General features: G+C 35.6%; 1 protein-coding gene across 13 annotated transcripts in view; it reads right to left on the bottom strand.

Annotated features, from left to right (window-relative positions):
* The window catches only part of LOC105490348 (dystrophin), a 2266916-nt gene that overhangs the window by 620908 nt on the left and 1629584 nt on the right, over positions 1 to 16424 (bottom strand). For all 13 annotated transcript variants that reach the window (XM_071089080.1, XM_071089088.1, XM_071089087.1 and 10 more), the window contains one exon: positions 2721 to 2838. In XM_071089080.1, coding sequence (XP_070945181.1) covers positions 2721 to 2838 — 118 coding nt within the window. The remainder of the gene's footprint in view (positions 1 to 2720; positions 2839 to 16424) is intronic.

Below are 16424 nucleotides of genomic sequence, written 5' to 3'. Positions count from 1 at the left end.
TATAATACATTCATGTTATTTTCCTCTTAGGGAAAAAATTGAAGTTATTTTTCATTAGTAAAACAACAAATGACTCTCTGTATAGTATGTTCAGATTTGCATAAACATCATTGCCAAATTTCCATATTTCTCAGGCAAGAAACTGATCACTTATCTGTGTAATGGGAATTCAGTCTCATATTGAGTAAATCACTCCTAAGATTCACTCTTTTGGGTCAGTGTGTTGCAACCTGTTGGAGAACCCTCAAGGCTCCAGTATGGTGGAGGAATGCTCTGCTAAATCAATTGTACAGCTATCTATGTTGGTCATTACAAGGCAATTTTGCTCTTGCCTTGCAATTTATACATATGACATCCTATAATTTACACAAACTTATAGAATATAAGTGCATTCTTCCTTGTTCAAATTAGGTATGCAGAGGTTGACTAATTTCTTACCAAATCTGTTCCTCTTCCTAGGCTCAACAGTGTACACTATTTCCATACTTCCCTCGCAGTCAGGTGTGACCATGTGACAAGGTCCATCCAACAGACTATGAACAAAATTAACACACACCATTTCCAGGCCTGGCTCATGACAAATTTTCATGAGTAATACTTTCTTCATCTGCCCATTAAATGCGTATGAGTCTTATGCTCTGAACACAAAAGATAGAAAGAGTTTGGGTTCCTGAATGACTTCAAAGAGGGCTGCTTATTTTGGACTGCACTAAAATAAGAAGTAAATTTCTACTGCAGTAAGCCTCCAAGATTTGGGAGATTACCTGTTATAGTGGCTAGTGTTAGTAAAATAATACATTAGTGGCCGGGCGCCGTGGCTCAAGCCTGTAATCCCAGAACCTTGGGAGGCCGAGACGGGCGGATCACGAGGTCAGGAGATTGAGACCATCCTGGCTAACACCGTGAAACCCCGTCTCTACTAAAAAATACAAAAAACTAGCCGGGCGAGGTGGCGGGCGTCTGTAGTCCCAGCTACTCGGGAGGCTGAGGCAGGAGAATGGCGTAAACCTGGGAGGCGGAGCTTGCAGTGAGCTGAGATCCGGCCACTGCACTCCAGCCCCGGCGACAGAGCGAGACTCCGTCTCAAAAACAAACAAACAAACAAACAAACAAACAAACAAAAAAACATTAGTATACATCCACAGTCATTGTTTAAGGAACAATGAAGAGTTAAACTTTCAAAACCAAGAGCAGACTATGTTAATTAGCAATCCCTACAACTGAAAGAAGACATGTCTTTAGGAAGTGAATCAAAACATACATAATTGCAGACAAAAGAAGTATTTAGTCTTAGTCCAATGATTAAGGTCATTAACAAAAGCAACAAAACAAGATGGGAAATGGTAAACATACTAGAAAGAGCGCAGATTTTCAAGCCTGAAAGAGACATTTACAAATTCCAAGCTCTGTTCTTTGCTTGTTTTGTAAACTTCAGCAATTTGAATAACTGATCTTGGAACCTGTTTTCTCATCTGTAAAATGGGGATTATAAAATATAGCTCATAAGATTCTGTAAAGATTTTATACACACAAACACACAGAAACACACACACGTGCACACACTGCTTATGAGGTACTGAATAAATACTAGCTATTATCAATAAGTATTTACCCAATATGTGGAAGTATGACTAACAATATTTTAAAATATTAACCTTTTACTCTGGTTACTCTTTCACTTTCCCCAACATATTGACAACTAGTCATTTCCCTGGGGAAGGGTTAACATAGCAGAATATAAATTATGAAGACATAGATTCTTATGGTTTCTGAGTTTCAAAAATCTAGGCCTGGTAAAAGACAAAAGATTTCAAAGACAGAAAAAAAAGATGGCTGAAAGGTTTTCCTCCTTCCTGCACTACAAAGGATTCCTCAGGTTGTAGGAAGGAAAATGAGGGGATATTGCGGAGGAAGCAAGAAAATTCAATGCCAGTGTGTGTCCCTGGAGGGAAGGAAGGTAGAGAGAAGTGAGGAAACCCAGAGATATCTGAGAGAACCTGAAAGCAGAGCTGACCTGGACCTCATTTCTGAGGAGAATCTCTGAGGGAAACCGTGTGGCGAGTTTCCCCAACTCTGTCTTCTATCACTCTTCCTGACCCCATGGAAACCCACTGACACAACACACAATCACTGTGAATCACTCTCCCATTAAACACATAGGAGTGTATGTCGGAAGAAAAGAATATGCACAGCATCTAGTCAGATGGGTCTTACCAAAGTTCCTGCCCACCCTAGTATGGCATAAGGTACAGTACGATGATTTTTGATATTACAAAATGGGGGCATCAAAGTAGCAGAGACATATCCAGATCTGAAAGTCACTGCAGACGGGAATGAAAGGTGGCCCAGGAAGAAGTCACTGCCTGCTTAGACCAACAACCAAGGATATGAGGGAGAGACTGGCATCTCCATGGATGCCAGCCCAGATGACAACTAAAGAACAAATGTTCTGTCACACTGTGGTCATCACACCCATCACTGCATGCTTTGCAACTATATAAACCCTGAATTGATTTAAAAATGTATTTCTTCTATTCAATGGAATTACATTCAGTTATTAAAAGGTAACATTATGGACTGAAAATCTCAGCACAATTGTTATCATTTACAATTATTTCACATTATGTTTATAAATGTGAGGGGAGTATATGAACTTAAGTTGTTATTGAAACTTGGCATGCATCTTGCTTTGAGTGTCCCATGCTTGTTAAAAAACTTACTTCGATCCGTAATGATTGTTCTAGCCTCTTGATTGCTGGTCTTGTTTTTCAAATTTTGGGCAGCAGTAATGAGTTCTTCCAACTGGGGGCGCCTCTGTTCCAAATCCTGCACTGTTGCCTGTAAGAACAAATACCGCTTAGTATCGGGGTTCTTCAGTGTTGTGTATTCCTTTTACATAATACAAAGTAAAGTACAGTTGTAAGACCAGCCAAAACACTTTTAGAAATAAAAAAGATGTTACCGTGTAAGGGTTTATAGAAAACAATTTAACAGGAAATATGTTTCATTCTTAGATATCAAAAAAATTTCAAAGAAAATCTTGATTATAGATTTTCTTCTTTATTTAAAGGCTCAAATGGAGTCATTCCAGAGTACCTCGGATTACTTAAACCACTGTAAGAGTGCCTTGAGTAAGAAATGTTATTCTGAATTACGACAATGTATTTAAAAGATAGATAGCTGTTTATACTTATAATATCATTCTGTGTGATGTCAAAATTAAGGTATATTTATTTTAAAAACAGAAAAAGCACACAACCGATTTAAGAGATATTACTTATTTAACTTCACTGTACCCTGAGATTCCTCACCTGTCAAACGAAAAGGCGAAGTAGATGAGCTAAATCAGCTTTTCTCCTAAGCTGCCTGTCCATAAGAATCACCAAACCTTTTTGCCTCACCCCAGAACTAACGAATATGTAGTGGAAAGGGTTGCAAATCTTGCATTTTAAATAAATTATCTAATTAACTTTTATGATTTAGGCAGGTTTGGAGAGCATCAGATTAGAGGTTAGTATTCCTATTTCCCTGTATTATAAATGACTCTAATATAGCACTATTTTAAATAAAAATACAAATATAACAAAGTCAACAATTTTTAATTTATAGGTAGTAATGTAAATCATTAAGATATTCTTCCCTTTCTTCAGTGTCTATTGTCTCTGTTATCTTAGTCTCTCTGGATTTAAGGACCAAAATCGCAGAGATATTTATGAGGAAATTGATGAAAAAAAGGCATCTGACTAACTCTGGTTCTAAAACTCAATAAATTTTATTTTAATTGGGGAAAATAAAAGTAATATTTACTGTTAGTTTGTAAGCAATATGTGACAGATGTTTTATCTACATTTTCTCGTTTTTTTTCTTATAACAACCACACTAGTAAACAAGCCAGAAAGTTTGTATAATTTTAAATATGATGTTTTACCACATGAAGCCAATGAAGATGAAGAGATGAAAGTGGTAGATAGCAATGCATCTGAAACTTATATGAAACTTAGTTATTTACTCTGTTCTTTGACTCCTGCTGATTTTCTAATCATTTTTGGTTTTGGAAAGGCCAAATTTTGATCATTACGTAGTGTTTCTTTTGTGAAGAGGTAGGGAGACAGGCTTTGTGGTTTAAACTCAATTGCTTTCAGTAATAGTAAAATAATGCAACAAACTTATCCAAACATTGTACATCTACTCCAGGCACTTTCTCCTCTCTGTATTGAAAAATTGGAGGGGCTAACTTTTAACAAATTTTCCACATTTGTAAGCTGTGATTGCTCAGAAGAAAAATCCAATTTTCAGGTTTCTAACTTTTATGGTTTCTTTATACAAAAGAGTGTTTGAAATATGGAACAAACTGCCAAAGACAGCTATTGAAGTAAGTGGCACAAGTCAGTTGGAGAGTACTGAACAAATTTTAAAGTGGGAACCATATAGTAGCAGATAGATTTTATGAAATAAGATGTTTTCCAGTGTTACAATGTGAAACTCTGGTCATCTGTGACATGGGAAGCTGAAAGGTTGTTTTGGAATTGCCTACCCTAAAATGTTTGAATATGTTCAATAGAATTTTTAAAACGGACTTACCCAGAAACCTCAGATGAAGTCAAATTTTCACCTCAAAGTTAACAAAGAACTTTAAATACACAGAGCTGGCAAAATACATTAATTCATTTACTCATCCATTGATTTTAATAAATATTTTTAAGCACTAGGTACTATTCTAGGCACTATGCATGTGGCAGTGGACAAATATATTCAGTATAGTGTATATCTTAAATGAAAAATTGTGTTTTTTGATACTTGGAAATTTTTATATAACAAAGATGATCTTTATTGGGTTGTTGTTCTTTGATTTGATATTAATTCACCCTCAAAAAACCAGATTTTTTTGCTTCTTAGTTTTAGATACATTACTCAATGTTTGCTATACTTTTTTTCCTTCTTTTAAGATTTCAAAGTTCATTTAAGAAATGTGTTGTAAAAGTAACTTGATCAACTTTAATCTGAACCTTACCAGTTTCTAAATTAAACCTAACCATAATGAACAACTTTTACTGCTGAAATTAGCAAGCATGTCAACTTAGACTCAAAACAAGCCATTTTCCTCTCTAATGAACAAAATAGGTCTCAGGGTATTGTGAAACCTGTTCTCTAGTTGGGTGATTCTCTAATTCTGCTGACAGACACATGCTTTGTAAGCACCTGAGAAGATTATTAATGACATTCTTTGAAGCAGCCTCCTTAAAAATCTAAGGAGATTCACAACTGCAATACAACTATGCATTTCTAAAATATTTCAAAACAAAATTTCAACTTTTTATCCCACTCTTTGGTCAACACATACAAACATTCATTTCAACAAAGAAGCTGTAAAATAATAATGTACATTGCTATGGGATTTATCATACACTAATAGGCTCTTTACTTAGTGGTCTTTTAGTATAGCAGAATGGGAATTTTCTCCTTTGATTCCCTTTCTAGAAATAAAGAGAGGGATTTAATATGGCTACACTTCACTTCAGTATTTTTTCATTAAGACACTATAAAAACAGTGGTTAAAATAATTTCTTGCTAATAAGAACACAAACATATAGTGAGAGTAATGATTATTTTTCATTTGGTTTCCTTTTTAGTGTATTCTATTTACTTGCTACTATAATTTCTTTGACTTCACAACTTAGTTTTATAATTCCAGAACTTCTCAAATAAACTCACCTTCATCTCCATTCTTTCCAGCCACGCACAGATGAGAAAACACCTTAGATCTAATCATTACTCAAACTACTTGCCTCCAAAATACCCATCTACCAAATTCTATTCTCTACCCACAATCTGCTACCCCTATCAGATGTTACTCTCCCAAACATGCTGTTCCTAGTATTATCTTCATCCTCATATGACCTCTGGTTCTTTTCTGTTTTCTCAACCTAGCTTTAGTCATAACAAACAAGTAGAATGCTAATTGTGCTTATTTATTTCTCTGATATGATCCCAGATAGTTGTTACACAAATAACTTAAGTAAACAAAACTAAAATCATTACATGCTTACCAGTACCTAAGCATGATAATTGATTGTGTCTACATGGATTCTATCATTCTAGAAGAGACAAAACACAGGAGAAGGAAGGAATCAATGCTATTTCTAAGGAGTCATAAGTCAGCTACTGGGCTTTACTAAAAACAGCTTACCCCTTGGAGATGAGAATTCATCATGGATTCCACTAGCTGAGCAAAGATGGAGGAAAAAAAAAATTCTTCAAATACAAAGTGAATCAGAAGTTTTTAATCTTTAATTCCCCCAGAGTTGAGTGAAGTGGTTATAAATAGCAACCCTATGAAACAGGAAGTTAAACAGTGAAACCATACATATTATAACTAGGGCATTTTAGGCTTTTAGACAAAATTACAATTTGTTATTATATTTATTAAAATGGAATTCCACCTAAATAATACTCAAATAAAAACTCTATATGCTACTGGGCGTGGTGGCTCATGCCTGTAATCCCAGCACTTTGGGAGGCTGAGTCGGGCAGATCACGAGGTCAGGAGATCGAGACCATCCTGGGCAACATGGTGAAACCCCATCTCTACTAAAAATACAAAAAATTAGCCAGGCGTGGTGGCGGGCACCTGTGGTCCCAGCTGCTTGGGAGGCTGAGGCAGAAGAATGGCGTGAACCCGGGAGGCGGAGCTCGCAGTGAGCCGAGATCGTGTCACTGCACTCCAGCCTAGGCTACAGAGCGAGACTCCATCTCAAAAAACAAAACAAAACAAAAAAAATTCTATGTTGAGTTGAATATTTAGTACTTATATGTCTAAGAAAAGACTTTAAAAATCAACCTTGTCGTATTTTTATATTTTTCTATAAAAATCAATCTACATAGCATAAATGCCCATGATTTTTCAAATGTTCCCATTTTCAGTAAATATGAATTAAGCTGAAATGTAACAATGCAGAACTGATGCTACTTTATTTACAACTTCAAAAAATTAATATTAAGAATTCAGAATGTAAAAGAGTTTATGGAACCATTTTATGTATTGAGGAAAATATAAGCATAGAAGTCAGGGAGGTACTAAATTGCAGCCTTTCTAGTTACTGAAAGGGTTTTACTGGTGGGGATGCTAGTAATCTGTCTAGCTTTCAACCATCTCACTGAGCATCTTCTTCTGGCTTCTTTTCTTGCATTTGGATGTCTCTCCAAATAGAGTGGCCAAATTGAAAACCATCCTTACTGTCTTCCACTTACTTCCTCACTTCTCATTTCCATTTTATACTGGCTTGGATATTGATATTTTCCTACTTGGCCAACCTTCCTTACTTCTTTTTTGAATGTTCTACCAGCACCTCCATTGGTAACTTCTTAAGAATCTTCATAACCAACTTCATAAACATCTTCTAACTGCAGTTATCCTTTTTTTGTTCTTTATTCACTGCATAAATACTTTATAAGATACATTTTATTTTTACATAATTTCAAGCTTGCAGAATATTTGCAAGATAAAGAACTCCCATGTACCCCTTACCCAGATTCACCATTTGTTAACATTTTGCCACATTATTTTAAATCATTTATCATTTTATCATTCTCTCAGATATATAACTGTATTATGTAATATTTTATATATATATATATTTTTCTGAATCATTTGAGAATAATTTGGAGATATCATATCCCTTTACCCTTAAATACTTTAGGTTTTATTTCTTAATAGCAAAGACATTCTCTTAAATAACCTCAGCTCAGTTTCAAAGTCAGGAAATTTAGCATGGCTTTAGTACCATAATCTTATCTATATTCTATATTCAGAGTATGACAATTAACCCATGAATGAGCTGTATAGTTATATTTTTATTTCCTTGTCTGGTCCAGGCTCATGCTTTTAGTTGTCGTATCTCCTTAGTCTCTTTTAAGTTGAAATAGTTATTTGCCTTTCTTTGAACTTTGTAACAGTGATAGTTTTGACCAATAGAGGCCAGGTATTTTGTAGAATATCCCCCAAGTTTGAGTTACAGCAATTTTTTAAGTGCTTCAGTTGTGTAACTCATTGAGCTAGGTGCAGGGGCTGTAGCAGTGAAGGAGAAAATAATTCCTGTTCTCAAAGAGAAAACAAACTAGGAGTGATGACAGGTGACGAAAAAGCAGTTGCAATAATCTGAGGTATTACGGTAGGGGAAACACGGAGAGTTATCAGAGCACATGGCAGAGATATCACATGAAATATAAAGGCCAAAGACAGTCTTCTGAAGGAATCAAGCTTAAGTAGTCCTCAGCTTTTCTTTATTTAAATTATACAAAATAGTTTTAAACACCACTGCTCCTCATACCCAAGTGGCCACCATGAGAATATGCAGGCCTTCTATTATTGGGTCTTAACTGACTGAGGACTCCTGTTACTGCATTTTGAAATCCATGATTGCATTGCTCCAAAGCCAAGCTTCTCACAGACTGCTCCTCACCAATGATTGGGTGTGGTGGGAATACTAAGGCAGAGAGCCTTCCTTGGGAGACATGGGACTCCTTTGCCTGGCTCTGCCTCAATGACTTCCCAACAGCTTCGCCAAAATTTCCTTCCACTAGACCGCACACTGGGATGCTTCCACCTAGCCTTCTCTCCCTCTCTTTTCCTTGCAGGGTCAGAATTGCGTCTTCATCTAACGTCTCTTGCACCTTCCCTGGCTTCCTCCTTATCTTCTTTCACACAGATATTTCCACTAATAAAATATTGTCCCATTTTATCCTGTCTGGGTACATATAACCTCAGGTCTTGACTAATACACTCACTTTTGTCCTCCTAGACCCTAAACCTCTCATCAACTCTTCAGGTCCATGTAACATGATGGTTCCATGACACTACTATCTGAATGTGTAACTGTCAATTATTGAATATTAATTAGTAACATAGGTTTCTTCATGCCTCCCACGGGCTGGCCTCTTAAGATGCAATTCAAGTAAATATGTATTTTTACATACTACCTCTTTTTAGAAATCACTAAGGCAGGTGCATGACCATTATTTCCGAGGACCGCAGAATTTAACTGGAGGAAAATAAGAGTATTCAGACGTGTTACATGGTAATGGTGGAGTTCCATTCAACACATGTAGCTCAAGAACTGTAGGAAACTAAAGCAAGCCACCAGGAATCCTTTACAGGTAACAACAACTAGGTTTGCTGAAAGACATGGCAAAACGAACTTTGAGGCAAATTTCCAGACGATGGAAGACAGAAAGTTAAGATTATTCTACCTCTCTGAGTGAGAAGTTCCCTGGGTAGACAGAGACCTCAACCAGGACCAGATTCTTGAACGTATAATTTGTGCAGTTAGTTACACAAGGATCTGCATTAGAAGGGATTCATACTTGGTTTCATGCTCTACTGTTGCCATCTTGAAATTCTTAATAATTTTTTCAACCAAGGGTCCTGTGTTTTCATTTTTCACTGGGCTCCACAAATTACATACCTGATTGTGACCTCAACCCTAAGGTTAGTGGAGAATAAAAGTTATGTATCTTGGCTGAAACACTGGTTAATTGTTGATGGAAAGAACACATTTAAACACAAATTAAATGATGTCAATCAAATTCATCTTGCTTAATTCCTGAAAATGCATCTCAAATTTCTGGAAGGAGCAGTTATGAAGCTAAAAAATGTATTTAGGGGGAAATCTGGCCTCAGGGAAAGCAGAACAGGACAGTTAGAAGTGGTTCCAAGGTAGGACTCTCATCACTATCAATGGTTATTGGAGAACAAAAGTCACTATAGGAAAAATGAAGTAGGGAAACTACAAAGTGTAAGTGGTGAATCATCTGAGGAAGAAATTGGAGATAAAAAGGAGATCCTGTGGCTTCAGCAACAATGATGGCTGCTGAAATCTCAAATGACATCTCTAGGTTTAGCTAAGTATTAGTTGTTTCCAAGGCTAGGATGGACTTGGGAAATAAGCAAGAAACAACTGATAATTTGTTTTAGAAACATTTACTCAACTGCAACTATTTGCCAAGCACTCAGCTAGTACACACAGACAAGTAAAACTTGTCTTCTTTTTTCAAGGAACTTATAATCTAGTAAAAAAATACTGATAAACAATTATTTTTTGTGTAATAATACAATGGGAAGTAATACCAATAACAACAACAATAGTTGTTTATTGAGTGCATACCATACGCCAAAAGAGTCTATCACTGCATACTGGTTAAAAGAATGAACTCTGGAGTCAGGCTTTCTGAATTTGCATACTGGCTGCCACCTATTAGGTTTACTATTTTCACTATGTTACTTAAATGCTGTCTGTATCATTTCCAGCACTGTGAAATGGAGATACTGAGTCTCTACCTCTCAGATTCATTATGAGAATTAATAGAGTTAATATTTGTAAGGTGTTTAGAACATTTCCCATTTCATAGTAAGAACAAAAAAGTTTTAAATAAAAACTATTAGTCAATGTAATTATCATAATACTCTGTGAGGTGGGTACTAATATTGTCCCTATTTTACCAGTAAAGAAAATGAATGGAAAAGAAGTTAAACAATTTGTCTAGGATCACATGTTAATATGTGGCAGAACTTCTAACATAGGTAAGTTGGCCCCAAAGCCCACACACTTAAGAACTATATATAACATGTTATACTTACAAGGTACTTATGTCATAGTATAATACAAAGTAGCTATATGATAGTATGATACAATATAGGAATGAATAAAAGGACAGGGATATGAAATGAGAATACAAAAGGGGAAATTATTTTATTCAAGGACAGATTATATTCTGAATCAGTCATGGTTCTTGCAATAAATAGTTCATTCAAACTGGGATGAGGAGGCTTTCCTCCTCAAGGCCTGAAAGGCTAAGGGGAGGGTCTAGTTAGTAGAATCTGAGAAGTAGCTGCAGGGAGAGGACCTCTTGACAAGAGCTGGGGCTGTGAGTAAAGGAACCTAGCCATCCCTCGACTCACTCTCCCCTCATCCATTGATCTGCTGATGCCTCCCAACAGAAGGACCAAGCCAACAGAGAAGCAAGCCCAATGCTGCTGCCATATTTGTCAGCCTCCTAGGGTAGAACAACACGTTAGAGATTGGATCTGAGAAAGTATCCAGCAACAGTATCAAAAAAAAAATAATAATAATGACAACAACTATTGAAACAAATCAGTGAAGGAAATGACCACATATGGGAATTCTCAGCAAAGACTTCATATGAAGTACGACACTACAGCTGAACTTTGGAAGATTTGGCTAGAGAATGAGAAGAACATTACAGACATGAGCAAAGGCATGAATGTAAACTAAAGCCTCAAATGGGTTGGCTAGAGTCTAGAATTCTTTACAAATAATGGCAAATAACCTTAGGTAGACATAGTGGAAGCAGTATACAGTTGGCTTTTTAAAAATCAGTTTGAATTTCTTCTATGATCATGTATTACATGTATGCTGATTTATGCTCATAAGAAACTTTTGTATATATTATGTTTGTACAGAAAGCAATGTAAACATTCTTAGTATGATCCCAATTGACAACCAAAATCCTTTTAAAAAAATCTTGAATTAAACTAAAATATTGCTAGTCGTCTTTGGGAGATAAAATTATGATGATCTTTATTCCTTCTTGTACATATTTTCTCTGCTTTCTGTAATTTCTAAAAGTTTTTTGTGATTAAAAAAAAAACAGAAACCCAAAAGCAGAGGGGGAAACATGAAGGAAAGTAACTTTTATCCTAGTAATTAAATTAAAATTGTTTTCTCCTGTGCCGTAGTCTGCTCATCTGCGACTTCATGTGTGACCGCAGTGGAGGGCTCAGTTGGTTGACATCATTTTTCTATCTGTGTTTTATATTTCCTTCAGGAGGCTTATTTCCAGGAAATACACAAAGATTATAAATTAAGAAATGGAAGTAAAATGAGCCGTAGCTCATAGGAGCATACTTTTAACTATTTCAACTTTGAAATGTTTTCTTGTATCAAGACAAGATTACCTCTATCTATGGGTTACAATTTTTCACCTTGAGAGATTAAATGGGAATAAAGAGATAAACTGCTTGTGATGAAAACAAAAAAAATTAAAAAAAATAAAAATCAGTTTGAGGTTTTGAATTTTATCACAAGGACAACTGGGAAGCAGCGAACTTGCAGAAAAAAATTAAGGCTATAGGAGCAAAGCTTTTAGCAATCCTGCACCTCCATATGTCTTGTTCTTATCTCTAGGATAATCTCTTGTTCTTTCTGGTTGGGATACAGTTCTCAATTCTTGGTCCATTTCTAGAAATATAGTTAACAGATACTCATAAGTAAAAAGTGTTGATTGACCAAATTGCTGACTACAATAAAGGGAAACAGTGGTACAAGAAACAAGTAATTAGAGACTCGGGACAGATCAAGAATACATACAAATGGCAAACAAGCATATGAAAAGGTGCTCAACATCATTGAATTATTGATAACCAGAGAAATGAAAATCAAAATTACAATGACATATTATCTCACCCTCGTTAAAATGGCTTATATCCAAAAGACAGGCAATAACCAATGCTGACAAGGTTGTGAAGAGAAAGGAACCCTTGTACACTGTTGGTGGAAATGTAAATTAGTACAACCACTATGGAGAACAGTTTGGAGGTTTCTCAAAAAACTAAAAATAGAGCTACCATATAATATAGCAATCCCATTGTTGGATATATACACAAAAGAAAATAAATCAGTATATTGAAGAGCTATCTGCACTCCCATGTTTATTGCAGCATTATTCACAATAGCCAAAATTTAGAAGCAACCTAAGTGTCCATCAGTAGATGAACGGACAAATAAAATATGGTACCTATGCACAATGGAGTACTATTCAGCCACAAAAAGAACGAGATTCTGTCATCTGCAACAATATTGTTGGAAATGGAGGTCATTATGTTAAGTGAAATAAATTAGACACAGAAAGACAAACGCTGCATGTTCTCACTTATTTGTGGGATTTAAAATGGAAAACAATTGAACTCATGGACATAGAGAGTAGAAGGATGGTTACCAGAGGATGGGAAGGGTGGTGGGGAGGTGGAAGTGGGGTGGGGATAGTTAATGGGTACAAAAAAGTAGTTAGAAAGAATGAGTAAGGACTAGTATTTGACAGTACAATGGGGAGACTATAGTCAATAATGATTTAATTGTACATTTTAAAATAACTAAAAGAGTATAATTGTCTTGTTTGGAACATAAAGAATAAATGGTTGAGGGGTTGAATACCCCATTGTCCATGATGTGCTCACTACACATTGCATGCCTGTATCAAAACATCTCATGTACCAAATAAATATATACACCTGCTATATACTCACAAAACTTAAAAATATACACATAAAACAAAAAGAAACAAGTAATTAGAATCAGAAATGTGTGGAAATTGCTAGAACACATGTTCCTTTTCTAAGCAGTGTTTATCTGTATTATAAAAATCACCGATCATTTGGCTAACTTTAAAACTAAAAAAAAGATAGCTGTTTAAGAAATCACTATTAGCTATTCAAACTTAAAAAACAATAAGACAGTCTGTGAAATTTATTTCTCTATTTCTTTGTAGTAACATTTCAATTTGTTGATATTTTGGGGAGTTAAAAAAACTCTTAAACCTAACACTGCATGTTCTCACTCATAAGTGGGAGTTGAACAGTGAGAACACATGGACATAGGGAGGGGAACATCACACACCAGGGCCTGTTGAGGGGTTGGGGACAAGGGGAGGGAGAGGATTAAGACAAATACCTAATGCACTGGGGGCTTAAAACCTGGATGTTGGGTTGATGAGTAAGCAAACCACCATGATACATGTATACCTATGTAACAAACCTGCATGTTCTGCACATGTATCCCAGAACTTAAAGTAAAATGAAAATAAATAAATAAATATAAAATAAATAAAATACGAAAGAGCATTGTAATCTCAAAAAAAAAAAAAACAAAAAAAAAAAAAAAAAAAACCTCTTAAGCCTACCAAATTTGGTGACTTCCTTGAAATGGTATAATATTAATCTACTAATACTGTGTTATTTTTAAATAAATTATCTCCCTTTGTTGAAAAAAAGATTAAGATGAGCCTTTCCAAGCTATTATACCACATGAAACTTACGGGATTGATTTACTTGTCATTTAATAAAACCCTTAACATCCAAAAATGAAAATGCCTTTAACTTTCATAAGCCAGTAAGTAAATAATGTGGTCTAAATTGCTGATCTTGAAATACAATTTCAAAGTCAAGAAGAAAAAAGAACTTTACGCTACAATTTGTTGGTAATGATTTGCAAATTCATTTCTAAACTGATATAAAGGGCACTGATAATTTTAGCTATTCAACATCAGATCTATTAGTTATTCTACATTGTTCACATTTCTTGAAACTCTATTGTTCTATAAATTTGGCATATTAACAAAAGAAAATCAAGACAGGTTTAAGACCAGTTGTTATCATGTGCATCAGATTCACAGGCTTTTGATATTATGGCCCAATAACATAAGTGATACAATTTTTCTCCTACATACATTTTAGAAGAAAGAGAGACATGAAACAATATACAGGACTGCCTTCAAAATATTGTGGGTCTGGTTTCAGACTGCTGCAACAAAGTAAATATCACAATAAAGTGAGGCACACGAATATTTTTGGTTCCCCAGTGCATTAAATGCTATGTTTACACTCTGCTGTCATCTGTCAAGTGTGCAATAGCATTGTATCTAAAAAATGTACATATCTTAATTTAAAAATACATTACTTCTTAAAAAAACCAAAAAAACAAAATAACAACAACAACAACAACAACAAAAAAGCGGTAACGATCATCTGAGCCTTCAGGGAGTCATAATCTTTTTGTTGGTACAGGTTCTTGCCTCAATGAGGATGCCTGCTGATTGATCAGGGTGGCGGTTGCTGAATGTTGGGGTGGCTGTAGCAATTTCTTAAAATAAGACAACACTGAAGTTTGCTGCATCGATTGGCTCTTCTTTATAGCCAATGATTTCTTTGTAGCATGTGATATTGTTTGATAGCATTTTACTCACAGTAGAACTTCTTTCAAAATTTGAGTCGATCTTCTCAAACACTGATTCTAGTTTATCAACTAAGTTTATGGAATATTCTAAATCCTTTGTTGTCATTTCAACAATGTTCATAGTATCATCACCAAGAGTCGAGTGCATCTCATGAAACCACAATCTTTGCTCATCCATAAAAAGCAACTCTGAATCCATTGAAGTTTTACCTTGAGATTACAGTTATTCAATCACACCTTCTGGCTCCACTTCTCATTCTGGTTCTCATGCTATTTCTACCACACCTGCAGTGACTTCTTCTGAAGTCTTGGACCCTCACAGTCATTGATAAGGGTTGGAATCAACTACTTCCAAACTCCTTATAATGTTGATATTTTGACCTCCTCTCCTCAATCATGAATTTTCTTAATGGCATCTAGAATGGCATCTGGAACGGTGAGGACTTTCTGTTTTCAGTTTACTTTATCCAGATCCATCAGTGGACTCACCACATATAGCAGCTATATCTTTATGAAATGTATGATTTAAATAACAAGACTTGAAAGTTGAAGTGACTTCTTGATCCAAGGACTGCAGAATGGATGTTGTGTTAGCAGCCATGAAAACAGACTCAATCTCTTTGGACATATTCCTCAGGGCTCTTGGGTGACGAGGGACACTGTCAAAGAGCAGTTATATTTTGAAAGACATCTCTTTTTTTGAGAAGCAGGTCTCAACAGAGGGCTTAAAATATTCATCAAACCATGCTGTAAAGAGATGTGCAGTCATCTAGGCTTTGTTGTTTGATTTATAGAGCATAGGCAGACTAGATCTAGCATAATCTTAAGGGTCCTTGGATTTTTGGAATGGTAAATGAGCATTGGCTTCAACTGAAAGTCACCAGTTGTGTTAGCCCCTCACAAGAGAGTCAGCCTGTCCTTTGAACTTTTGAAGCCAGGCATTGACTTCTCTCTAGCTATGAAAGTCCTGGATGGCATCCTTTTCCAATTGAAAACTGTTTCGTCTATGTTGAAAATCTGTTTTTTAGTATTGTCACCTTTATTAGTAACAATGTTAGCTTGATCTTCTGGATAGTTTGCTGCAGTTTCTCCATCACTTGTTGCTCTACTATGCACTTTTATGTTATAGAGAGGGCTTATTCCTCAAGTCTCATGAACATACCTCTGCTATCTTCCAACTTTTCTGCTGCAGCTTCCTCACCTCTCTCAGCATTCATAGAATTGCAGAGAATTAGTGATAATGCTTAAGATAATGGTGTGGCTGTTTTGATCTTCTATCCAGACTACTAAGACATTCTCCATATTAACAGTAAGGCTATTCCACTTTCTTATTCCTGTGTTCAACAGAGTAGCACTTTTAATTTTCTTCAAGAACATTTCCTTTGCATTCACAACTTGGTC

Source organism: Macaca nemestrina, chromosome X, assembly GCF_043159975.1.
Source record: "Macaca nemestrina isolate mMacNem1 chromosome X, mMacNem.hap1, whole genome shotgun sequence".
In the NCBI taxonomy this organism is placed as follows: domain Eukaryota; kingdom Metazoa; phylum Chordata; class Mammalia; order Primates; family Cercopithecidae; genus Macaca; species Macaca nemestrina.
This window is presented reverse-complemented; position numbering and strand designations above follow the sequence as displayed.